Genomic DNA, 12461 nt, shown 5'->3' on the forward strand with positions numbered 1-12461 from the left:
TCAAATCTGGCACAAACATTGTCCTGGTCTTAATGATGAACTGATTCTTCTGATGATTCCAAAGTCACTGTGACCTCATAATACACCTTTTTGGCCATAACTGCTAATGGCAATTTCACACATGCTTAACATAAAGGGAAGTCCTGCCCCTTCCCGTGGACCACCATGGGGACTTGTTTTGGTAAAAAATATATGTAACACTAGTCAACAGTGAGAAACCAATCCTGTTTTGATCCCATATGATTTGTACCATGATTGTGTTTTCTGAACTAGGTCCCACGGGACCGACGGTACTCCGCCTCTCTGTGGGAGGAATTGACGTGTGTGGTTCAGTTACACTAATGTTACACAGGAAGCCGAGCGGCGTCCCTCAAGGTTCGTCAACAGGGAGAGAAAATGTGCTCCAAAACCAGACCTCGTCCTCGGACTCCCTCCGGACCTCCAGTCCCCCACTGTTAGAGTAGTGGGCTGAAACGTGTAGAAGAATGATTAAATCAAGTTATTTCTCTGTATGAGTGGGAGGAAGAAAGCGATGTTTCCATCTGAATATGGAGTTGTAGAACATCCTGCTTTAATCATTCAGATGTTGTTGTGGCCAGCGGTCCCACCCCTCCCTCCTAGGACCCCTTATAAAGCCCCTCTCCACTCGTCCACACACAGACCTCCCTGCTGCACACTTGTTCTCAACTACTTCCACGTTTTCCTGGAGTCAGTGTTTTTTATTCTCGCTCCAGCGGACGAACCGGACACCTGACCAGCATTTAATGTGAAGTATGTTTCTGTTATTTAGAGTCATTTTATCACTGAGTTTATGACATAATCAGACATCCTGATGTTACCGTGAATGTGAGACGACATCTTTTGTTCTGAAGGAGATCCGTGTTGTATTCAAGGTTGTGACATCATGACGTTGTTGTTCTGTGTGGCGGCTCTGATGGCGTCCATCGTCTCTGCAGGTGAGAAACACACACACTATTCATCATCATCATCGTCAGGTTGTTGTTGCAGAAGAACAAAGTCCTCGTCTGCTTTTTAGAGCATATATTGGTTTACATTTTTTTAACCTGCAAACATTTTTTGCTGCGGTCCATTTTGTAACTTTTTTTCCATCACACTTAAAAACTGAATGATGTTAATCTGCATGTTGGTGTTTTTACTGTGTTGGTGGTTTCTCTCTAATGGAGTTCCACTCATGTATGACAATTTTCATCAAAAAATTAAAAAGCAATAATTTTTGCAACTTTGACTGTGTTTCAGTTGCCCAACCTTAACAGTTGTTTATTAACAAAACCCACTATTGTTTCCAACCTGAGCCGTTACATCGTTACCATGAGCACATACTGAAACATTAATATTAGTTATGTATCATCAACGACCCTGTTCAGGGCGGAAAAATTTGGCCAACGTTGTCTGGAAGGTAAGGGTGAGAGATTTTAAAAACTGTTAAGTAAGCAAATATTCTATTTTTGCAAACAACCACTCATGTTTTGCCAACATCTAAAGACTTAATCATTTAATTTAGACTTTGATCAAATTCTGTTGCTTGCAAACATTTTTGCAACTAAGTCTCGGTTTGTGCTGCAAGATGGGTTTCCCTCAGCCAATGAAATCATTAACTCTGTGAGCCCAAGTCCAGCCCAAGTCCAGCCGGCTCTGGCTGACCTACCAGACTGGGTCCCACTACTAAATGATTCCTCACACTTGGCTCTCTGCCTGCTGGCCCTGCTGGACTAGTGGGAGCCCCATCAAAGCCCATTTCTCACGAGTGAAGTGGCCAACGCCTCGCTGAGGCCCAGAAAGCACTGTGATAAATCAATTAGCCAAGCAACTCTGCAGTGAACTGACAGGCGTCTCCGCTGATCCTAGGTCCTGCCATCTTGTCTGCAGGAGGCTGACAGGTCATCACAGGCTCTATATGACCCAACCAGGCCCCCTTTTGTTATAGACGCAATTATGAGGAACTTGCACCGCTGCCACCTCCGCTTAACCCGCCCCCCCCCCCCCCCCCCCCCTCAGAAGCTCTTGTCGCCAACAAGACGGTCATTGTCCTCCGTGGGCTTATTTACTACTGAGAGACAAAGACATGAAGGAGACTCTCAGCAACACAGTAATTCATTAGGCTTTCAGAGGCCGTTCTGCTGTAATACTGCAGACATGAAACAAGACCCCCAATCAGCCAAAGAACTAAAGAACTGGCCCAGACTAAACCCTCTCATCTTGGTGCTGTTACTCACGCTTGATCACATTGACTTGCTTCATTACAGGAATCCAACATTTATTGTGGTGCTTGTTTTTCTCCATTCTAGATGCCAAGGAGTTATCCATCACCACCATAAAGGTATTCTTTCTTTGCACATGGGCTGTGAAAGACTCGTTCTGCTTCATTACAACACAGTTTGGCCGTCGTTTCTATCAGTAATAATACAATTGTACTGACTGAGTTAGTTGCAAAGATCATACAAAGTAGTGACATCACTGAAGGGCCAATCAGGAAGTAAACCGGCCCCTGGTTAGTCACACTGTGAATCTGATCTGATACACTTTGTAAACCATCATGATGCATGATTGTTATCCCATGTGAACAATTTCATTAATCTAACTGACACTTTTATCCAAAGCGACTTCCAATAAGTGCAAACAACCGTGGGGGTTTAAACCCAGAGGAGTAGGAGTCATGAACATTAGCTTCCAATAAGCAAAACTACAGTGTTCTCCATCGAACTGCAGGATGGAAGTGCAGTTTTTTAAAAATGTATTAATTTTTTCATACATAAACCGTCTTCTTAGAAAAAGGTGCCATCTGAAGAGATGTGGTTTAGCCTGCAGAGGAAGATATGAAGACTTTCTGCTGTCCGGATCCCAACGGGGAGCTCATTCCACCGTTTGGGAGCCGGGACAGCAAACAGAATAATGAACATTAGTGTTGCATATCTGCAAGATACAACTAAGTACATCGGGATAAATGTACACCAGGATGTTAGGTAGGCCTACAATCAGGCAGCAACCTGGGTGCAGAAAAGTGCCTTGCATCCTCTCTGCTGGCCATCAGGGGGCGCCTCGTATCCTATTGTATAGAAGTCTATGAGAAAATGGTCCTACTTCTCTTGATGCATTATCTCAGCAAACATTGTAAACATGAGTTTATGGTCTCAATCTCTAGTTTCAAGTCTTCTTCAATCCAGCATGATGTTCATTTAGTACATTATGGTCCATTTAGAGTCCAACAGACCAGAAAGCAGGGGATGCTTAAGAGGCGGGGCTACCTGCTGATTGACAGATCGCTAACAGTTAGCTACTAAGATGAATTTTTCCATTTAGCTGTAAAGTTGACCTTGAATCATGAAGCTCACGTCATCAACTTTGTTGTTGGTTGATGGGAGAACATGATTTACCGCTCAGCTAGCTAACGTTGTTCACGAGCTCACTCTTCTCACTTGTTCTAGTTGTTAACGTTAGCTGGTGTCGGCTAATTCTAGCTAACGCATGTGAAAAACAACATCAGAGGGAACCAGACGTAACATACATGTAGGTTGTGAGTTCTATGTGAACATGTGGGAACACATTGGCACATTTTGGCATCCAAAATAATATTTGGCCTTGACAAAGGACGCATTTACACTGAAAAAAAGCATAAGGCATGAGCTCGTACACTCAAGGGTCGCACTCACTGAGACATGTTGCCAGAAAGAGTCACCATAGTTTCCCTTGGCTATGCCGCCTGCATGCCCTCCTCTCCGGGTTTAGACGTTTCAGCAGCAGACGCTCATCGCTCGTCAATGTCACACTAGTTTCATATTGGAACTGCTTGGTTTTATTTGGTCTATAACGTAGAGGGCCATTAGTGACATCTGAGTCCTTCTTTGCCGCTCGGAGCACCATTACCGTAACTGCACCAATAGACACATCTCCAAATCCAAACACGGCTGCTTGATTACCGTACCCCTCCATCACGTCTGTTTCTCTCTGACGTCGCTATTCGCGTTGAAGCTAACGTAGACCAGAAAGGAGTCCATGTTTAGTCGTCTGTTATGTCACTCAGAGCCAAGAAATGTAGTTCATGTGACGTACTGGGATCACTGGGAAAATATTTGTTCGCTATCGTGGACACTGAAGGAATATTTGCTACCTTTGTTTGTTTGTTTTTTGTTCATGTGAAATTACTTCATCCATCCATCATCTGACATGTAGAGACAGACAGGTAACCAGTCTATCACAGGGCTGACATGTAGAGACAGACAGGTAACCAGTCTATCACAGGGCTGACATGTAGAGACAGACAGGTAACCAGTCTATCACAGGGCTGACATGTAGAGACAGGTTCATCCTGCTTGTCTTTGGACTGTAGGAGGAAGCCGGAGAACACGGGGACTTACTCCACAGACAAAAATGCCAAAAATAAATTTTGCCCTCAATGGACATGAAATCATTTTACTTTGTGGTTAATCTTTCTCTCACATCAAAGCATCGCACAAATAAAAACACCCGATTTTCACCCAAAAGCAATTTGATCCAACAATTGATTCCTTATATCAAGAAAGATATCATCTTCATCTTCAAAGCCTGGTGTGACCCCCCACCCCCCCACCCCCCATGTATTCCGGTCTCCTCAGCTGGACCCGTACACCATGGGCACCGGGTCTGAGCTGGAGGGCTACTGCATCGATCTGGTCTCTGAGCTCTCCAGGAAGCTGGGCTTCACGTACAAGCTGCACCTGGTCAAGGACAACCGCTACGGCTCCGTGGACGGCAGCGGCAGCTGGACCGGCATGATTGGTGAGGTCATCAGAGGGGTGAGTCATAGCCCGGCAACCGCCCTGACCTCGATCTAGAAATGAATTACAGCTATAAACACATCAATAAAGGGAGTGAAGGCGTTTTAAATAATTATTCAAAGTCATTGTTGTGAGACATTTTTCAAATGTCATTTTCCAAATATAAAAAATATATCATATTTCATAACAATTAATGAATAAAAGTTTACCTGCCTGTGTTTATTTTATTTATTATTATTATATTAATTCTAAAAAAAAAAATAGACTTGTGTTTAATAATTATGTTAGCAGTTATTGTTTTTGTTCTTTTATAACGTTTAATTGATTATTTTCTAAGATTAACGGTGCCATTATTTGTTTCTTTGCTTTGTTTTATAAGAGTAGAGTTGGTCCTGTGGTGGTGTTTGAAACATTAGTCCTGGTACACAAACAGAATGGAAACCGTCATGCAGAAACTTAATTCTAACTTCTGTGTAACATAGCACTGTTGCTCTTAGTACTACTTTACTCAGATGAGGACCTAACACTTGTTCTATTTTTAGCTCTTACTTTATCGGCAATCATTTGTTGTGGTTTCTTTGTTTCCTTCTTTTGACAAATGTACTTATTACTTACGTAGTACTTACAAAAGCGTCTGCTAAATGACCTAAATGTAAATGTGTGTTTGTGTGTGGCCCAGGAGGCGGACCTGGCGGTGGCCCCCCTGACCCTCACTGCCGTCAGGGAGCGGAGTGTGGACATGTCCACCCCCTTCATGCAGACAGGACTCAGCTTCATCCTGCACAGAGACTCTGCCTCTGAAGAGAGCAGCTTCAGCCTGCTGTCCCCGTTCTCCATCGACATGTGGGTGGGGGTCCTCATTGCCTTCCTGCTGACGGGGGTCTGCATCTTCCTGGTGGGCCGGTAAGAGCCAGGGTGATTGGTGGATGGCCTCAGCCTTTACATTTCCATTGCAGCGTGTGCAGCTTTAACTCTGCTGGTTCTCCTGCAGGATCAGCCCCGCTGAGTGGGCGGAGCCAGAGACAGAGGAGCGCAGCTTCACCTTGCTGCACAGCTTCTGGTACATCACAGGAGCTCTGACCCTGCAAGGTAACACAGCAGCAAGCTGCCGGACTCTCCTGCAGCATGTTACTGAACTCTTAGATGTTTTGTTGGTTTGGAAAGAAAGGTTTGTGGTAGATAGAGAATCAGCATTTCCTTGTCCATATTTGGGATCGACAGTGCTGTAGCGTGAGCATGAAATTGTTATAATTATATATAAGTATATTATCACTGTTATAACTCTTTTCAAATACCTGTTTTGTTTTTTGTATAATCTCAGAGGAAATTCTTTGTTTGGATGAGAACCACTTTTACTTTGAATGCGACACTAATTTAAATTCAATGATGAGAATATTCAGTGATGTTTAGGTAAATGAGAACAGAGTTTTGTGTGATTAAAACCCAATATACAAGATTGGTAAACCCAGTCTCCATTCAGCTTCTATAGGCTTGTCTGCCCTGTCTCTCAGGTGCTGGTCCTCACCCTAAAGCCCTGTCTGGACGTCTCGTCAGCGCCATCTGGTGGCTGTTTGCTGTACTGCTTCTGGCCAGCTACTTTGGCAACTTCAACTCCATGTTGCACTCCAACAACAAACACGTGTCCATCAAGACTTTTGAGGATCTTGCTAACCAGGACGTGATGGACTATGGCACCGTGGAGGGCGGGTCCACCATGTTCTTCTTTAAGGCACGTAGACTCTACAGTCCGTACAGCTGATTGGTGACATGTGAGGTTGAACTCGTAATATCTTATTGTCTTGAGCACATGAAACATGTTTTATTCCTGCTTTGCTTTGTTCCCCAGAATTCCAAACACCCGGTTTACCGGCGAATCCACCAGCACATGGAGCGTAAGAAGAGCTACGTGTCCATGGAGGAGGGGATTCGCCGGGCCCAGGAGGGAAACTACGCCTTCATCGGTGAAACCGCATCTTTGGACTTGGCGGTGGCTCGCTCCTGTAAACTGAGACGTTCACAGGACACCATCGCCATGAGAGCCTACGCCATCGCAGCACCTCTGGGTGAGGGATCTGGACCTGGCAGGGGGTTTTACTTCTGACCTGTTGAAACAGGCTTTACAGTTAACACTCTGTTCTTTCAATCTACACACAAAGACCCTTTGTCAATGTTTTTTTTATTTTTTACTTATGAATCAAACGAACTGTGTGAAAGGGACATAGTGCCCCTCATCCGGGAAAAAGACGCCGTCTAGCTTCTAATATATGATGTCCAACACACTACATGGGGTTTAGTGTGGAGGCTCGGATGGATCCACATTCAGACCTTTAGACATAGTGAGACAACTTGGCAGCAACCTCCGATTCCAAAAAGTGAAGCCTACATGAGGTGCCTCGCATTCTCTCTGCTGGCCACCAGGGGGCGGCTACTCTCTGGTTATATACAGGACTGTCTCAGAAAATTAGAATATTGTGATAAAGTTCTTTACTTTCTGTAATGCAATTAAAAAAACAAAAATGTCATACATTCTGGATTCATTACACATCAACTGAACTATTTCAAGCCTTTTATTATTTTAATATTGCTGAATTTGGCTTACAGCTTAAGAAAACTCAAAAATCCTATCTCAAAATATTAGAATATCATGAAAAAGTATACAAGTAGGCTATTCAACTAATCACCTGAATCATCTAATTAACTCGAAACACCTGCGAGGGTTTCCTGAGCCTTAAAAACACTCAGCTTGGTTCAGTAAACTAAATCACAAGTATGGGGAAGACTGCTGATCTGACTGCTGTCCAGAGGACCATCATTGATACCCTCCATCAGGAGGGTAAGACACAAAAAGAAATTTCTCAAAGAGCAGGCTGTTCACAGAGTGCAGTTTCAAAGCATATCCACAAAAAGTCTGTTGGAAGGGAAAAATGTGGCCGGAAACGCTGCACAACCAAGAGAGATGACCGCAGCCTTAACAAAATTGTGAAGAAGAGCCGCTTCCAGAATTTGGGGGAGCTTCAAAGACAGTGGGCTGAAGCTGGAGTCCAGGTATCAAAAGCCACAGTTCACAGACGTGTCCGGGAAATGGGCTACAATAGCCGTATTCCCATGGTCAAGCCACTTCTGAACTCAAGACAACGGAAGAAGCGTCTGACTTGGGCTATGGAAAAGAAGCACTGGACAGTTGCAGAGTGGTCCAAAGTCCTCTTTTCAGACGAAAGCAAGTTTTGCATTTCATTTGGAAGTCAAGGCGCCAGAGTCTGGAGAAAGGCTGGAGAGGAGCAAAATCCAAGTTGCTTGAAATCCAGTGTGAAGTTCCCACAGTCAGCAATGGTTTGGGGAGCCATGTCAGCTGCTGGTGTTGGTCCACTGTGTTTCATCAAGTCCAGAGTAAATGCAACTGTGTACCAAGAGATTTTAGAGCACTACATGCTTCCATCTGCTGAAAAGCTCTATGGAGATGAGGATTTCATTTTCCAGCATGATCTGGCACCTGCCCACAGTGCCAAAACCACCAGTAACTGGTGCACTGACCATGGCATCACTGTCCTTGATTGGCCTGCTAATTCCCCTGACCTGAACCCCATCGAGAATTTGTGGGGTATAGTTAAGAAGAAGATGAAAGACACCAGACCTACAAATGCAAATGAGCTGAAGGCCGCTATCGAAGCATCCTGGGCATCAATAACACCTCAGCAATGCCACAGGCTGATTGCCTCCATGCCACGCCGGATTGATGCAGTAATCCGTGCAAAAGGATTCCCAACCAAGTACTGAGTGCATCAATGGACATTTTCAAATATTTGATTTAGTTTTGCTGTTATAAAATTATTTTTTTACTTGGTCTGAGGAAGTATTCTAATTTTTTGAGATAGGATTTTTGAGTTTTCTTAAGCTGTAAGCCAAAATCAGCAATATTCAAATAATAAAAGGCTTGAAATAGTTCAGTTGATGTGTAATGAATCCAGAATGTATGACATTTTTGTTTTTTTAATTGCATTACAGAAAGTAAAGAACTTTATCACAATATTCTAATTTTCTGAGACAGTCCTGTAGAAGTCTATGAGAAAATGGTCCTACTTCTCTCTTGATGTATTATCTAGTTCAAGTATCTCTAGTTTCAAGTCTCCTTCAATCCAGCATGATGTTCATTTAGCCATTATGGTCCATTTCGAGTAAAAAAAATGAATAAATTCCAAAATGGTAGTCCACAAACCAATGGGTGACATCACGATGACAAAGTCCATTAGCGGCCTCCTCCTTTAAAGTCAGCTCGGAGAGAAGTCCACATAGGCTCAACCCCCCACAGTGTTCATCCATACATCCATTTTCTACCGCTTATCCTGTATTCAGGGTCACGGGGGGGCTGGAGCCGATCCCAGCTGTCATTGGGCGAAGGCGGGGTACACCCTGGACAGGTAACCAGTCTATCACAGGGCTAACATGTAGATACAAACAACCATTCACGCTCACATTCACACCTACGGCAATTTAAAGTCATCAATGAACCTATCCCCATCCTGCATGTCTTTGGACTGTGGGAGGAAGCCGGAGAACCCGGAGAGAACCCATGCGTACACGGGGAGAACATGCAAACTCCACACAGAAGGAACCCGGGCCGACCCAGGAATCGAATCCTTGCTGTGAGGCGACAGTACTACCCACTACACCACCGTGCAGCCCACAGTGTTCATACCAACAGTAATCTTCCAACATTGTGTCAGCTGTTTATTTGTCCCTCTCCTGTCTCATGACATGAGCAAGTCCAGCTCCATAAAGACATGATTCTTCAGGTTTGGAGTGAGACCTTCACCAGCCTCCCTTTGCCCCCCCAGGTTCCCAGCTACTCAAAAACCTCACCGTGGCCATCCTAGAGCTCAGTGAGTCCGGTGAGCTGACATATCTGTGGCACAAGTGGTGGGCCAGCAGCTGCAACACTGAGGCTGACACCTCTCAAGAGCTGCACCCCCATGACCTACGGGGCCTCTTCCTCCTCCTGGGCCTGGGACTGGGGGTCGGACTCCTGCTGGCCCTGCTGGAGCTCATATCCAGCGCCCGCAACCAAGCTAAGGATGGCAAGGTAGGGAGGAGCTGAAATATCCATATGGATTTGAGTGGAATTGGGTCTGAATATTTCTGGACTCCTGTGTCCTATCCTCTAGCGCCACCAGGAGGTCAAATGTAAAACGTTTGCCAACAACTTTGTGTTCATTCACGGGATAATTTGTGTTAATTTGCTTCTAGGTGGGGCTTCCCTCCACGTAGACCTCAACCAGGTCTCCTCAATCACGGCTATGTTCATGTTGAAGTCCCAGATCCACCAGGAACCCAGACCCTGTCCTGTCTGGGCGTCTGTGTTTAATAATGCTGTGTGTGAACAGGGCATTAGTTTGGTCTTGTCTACTATTTCTTCTTCTCTTTCCCAGAAATCCTGCTGCTCGGCATTGACGTCAGAGCTCAACCGACGATTCCGCAGCAAGGCGGAGACTCCAGAGCAGGACGAGTCGGACAAAAGCAAAGCCTGAGAGAAAGTTAATGTGTTGGCTTTGATAAGCTGATGAGAGAAGGCTGAGCTCCTGTGACCTGTTCCACTAAACAAACTAACTTCCGGTGTTTCCATAGTAACAGCCACGTGATCTTGGTGACCACATGGTACACATCACCTAGCAGCTACTCTATAGTGAATTCAAACAAACCAGTGGAGTTTCCATCTGCAAATATGAATCTCTGATTTGTTAACAGGGTTGTTGTGTTTTAGGATTCAGACGTTTTTAGTGAGGACAATATAAAACAGAATAAACACAAGACACTAAAGCTTTCCCATAATGCACCAGTCATAATAACAGGTTGTTGGTATAGCACTTATCAGATTTGCCCCACTAACTCTTTCTTGTTGAACTATAACAGTTTCTGTTTGCTTGTTTGTTACGAATAAATTCCACAACATCTCAAATCCCGTCTTGTATGTATTCTTCATGGTGGAACTCAGGAGTCAAAAGTACAGACGCTCTCTACTCAAGTAGAAGTACTGATTCTACTTTGTTGCCCAAGTCAGTGTCAAAGTGTAAAACAGGAAATGTACTCAATATAAGTAAAAAGTATAAAGTCTCCCTATGAAGGACATTTATACTGGCTGTTTTTGGCAAGGCTAACGGAATCTCGTGATATTAATGTGAGAAAACAAATAATAATCAATTATATAATGACCGTAGCTTCAGAACAACCCACCTCTTCATCGACCTGATGTGATTTACCTTGGAGTAAATGTAATACAAGCTTACAGCTTCAACACAGTGAATAATTAGCTGCTAGATGATTCCCCTTCAGCCACACTGACTCACTGTTCATTCACTATACAGCTTATCATGTCCCCGTTTGGCCACCTGGTGGTGCTATTGGACTTCTAGTGGTATGAAAGTAGGGTTTGATTATTGACTGTAGTGAAGAATTGCAATAACACAGGGCCTCATTTTGCACGACCGGGACTCAGGTTAACACCTGGACCTGGACTCAACGGACCCGGACCGCCTTCAGTTCACACCTGGTAACGGTTAGACAGCAGCAAAGGGCTCAGAGATGTCGTTGATACAAGTCAGCAGCACTAAAGGTGTTGCAGCAGATCTCTGACCTCTGGTACACACAGGAAACTTCCCACATCCAGGCATCAACAACATTCAGTTCAGTTCCATTTCATTTATACAGCCCCAAATCAGAGGGCTTTACAGCCTGTAGAACATACATCCTGTCCTAGGACCCTCCACCAGAAGGAAAACTCCCTAAAAGACCCCTTTAACAGGGAAAAGAAGAACCGTGAGGATGCACATTCCCACGAGTCCTCTCAGCCTGAAATGACCTGCACTTGAACGCGCTCATCAGCTTCAGCACGCATTGATTTAGTGCCGAGGTCCCGTTGACAGCTGAGGAGGCTGAGGAGAGACAGGAAGAGGAGAAAGAGTATTGATCTGGTGGCAGGCGGCTCCTGACAGCTGCGCTAAGCTAGCACGTCCTCCTCTCAGCCGGTCTGAAGCTCAACTGACAGGGAAGTGCCTAAGAAGATTAAGCTGTAAATCCACAGATTTCCTGCCCCCCCCCCCCCTTCCAGCCCCCACCACTCTCTTCCACAATAAAAAAGGTTATTGAAGTGTGGATCTGACTGTCTGACTGAATTCATGAAGCTGATATGTAAATCGGACATGAAGGCATCAAGACGTGTTTTTAAATCATGTGATGAAGGTTGTTTTTTATCTGTAGATTGTTTCCATGTAAGTTACAAAGTGGTGAACATTCAGCTGCAGGCCACACCACAGAACACAAAGATGTTTCTTCTTCCTTATCTGCCACAGATACGAGATACATCTGCTAGTATCAGCGAGCTAACGGGGCCTTATATTGACCAGCCAATGGCAGTGAGGAAGATTTTGTGATCGTCTCATTCTTTTAAGAAAAAAGGGGAGATGCGCAACGATCCTGATTGGGTCCAGGTGGACTTCAGTATGACCATCATCATCACCATCATCATCAATCACCATCATCATCATCACCATCATCATCATCACCACCATCATCATCATCATCACCATCATCGTCATCACCATCATCATCACCATCATCACCATCATCATCACCATCATCATCGTCATCATCATCATCATCATCATCATCATCACCATCATCATCGTCATCACCATCATC

The 12461-nt window shown here is 44.6% G+C and overlaps 1 protein-coding gene across 1 annotated transcript; it reads left to right on the forward strand.

The window, feature by feature from the left end:
* Window positions 1–657: 657 nt before the first annotated feature.
* On the forward strand, window positions 658–10712 carry LOC311017219 (putative glutamate receptor). The gene is made up of 10 exons (XM_084015438.1): window positions 658–771; window positions 894–956; window positions 2307–2338; window positions 4611–4790; window positions 5452–5675; window positions 5764–5861; window positions 6284–6501; window positions 6619–6835; window positions 9605–9849; window positions 10196–10712. Exons 2-10 carry the CDS (start codon window positions 905–907, stop codon window positions 10292–10294), a joined length of 1365 nt encoding a protein of 454 aa, XP_083871564.1. The 5' UTR covers window positions 658–771; window positions 894–904; the 3' UTR covers window positions 10295–10712.
* The last annotated feature ends 1749 nt before the right edge of the window (window positions 10713–12461 follow it).

This window comes from Eutrigla gurnardus (genome assembly GCF_963514095.1).
Source record: "Eutrigla gurnardus genome assembly, chromosome: 8".
Taxonomy (NCBI): domain Eukaryota; kingdom Metazoa; phylum Chordata; class Actinopteri; order Perciformes; family Triglidae; genus Eutrigla; species Eutrigla gurnardus.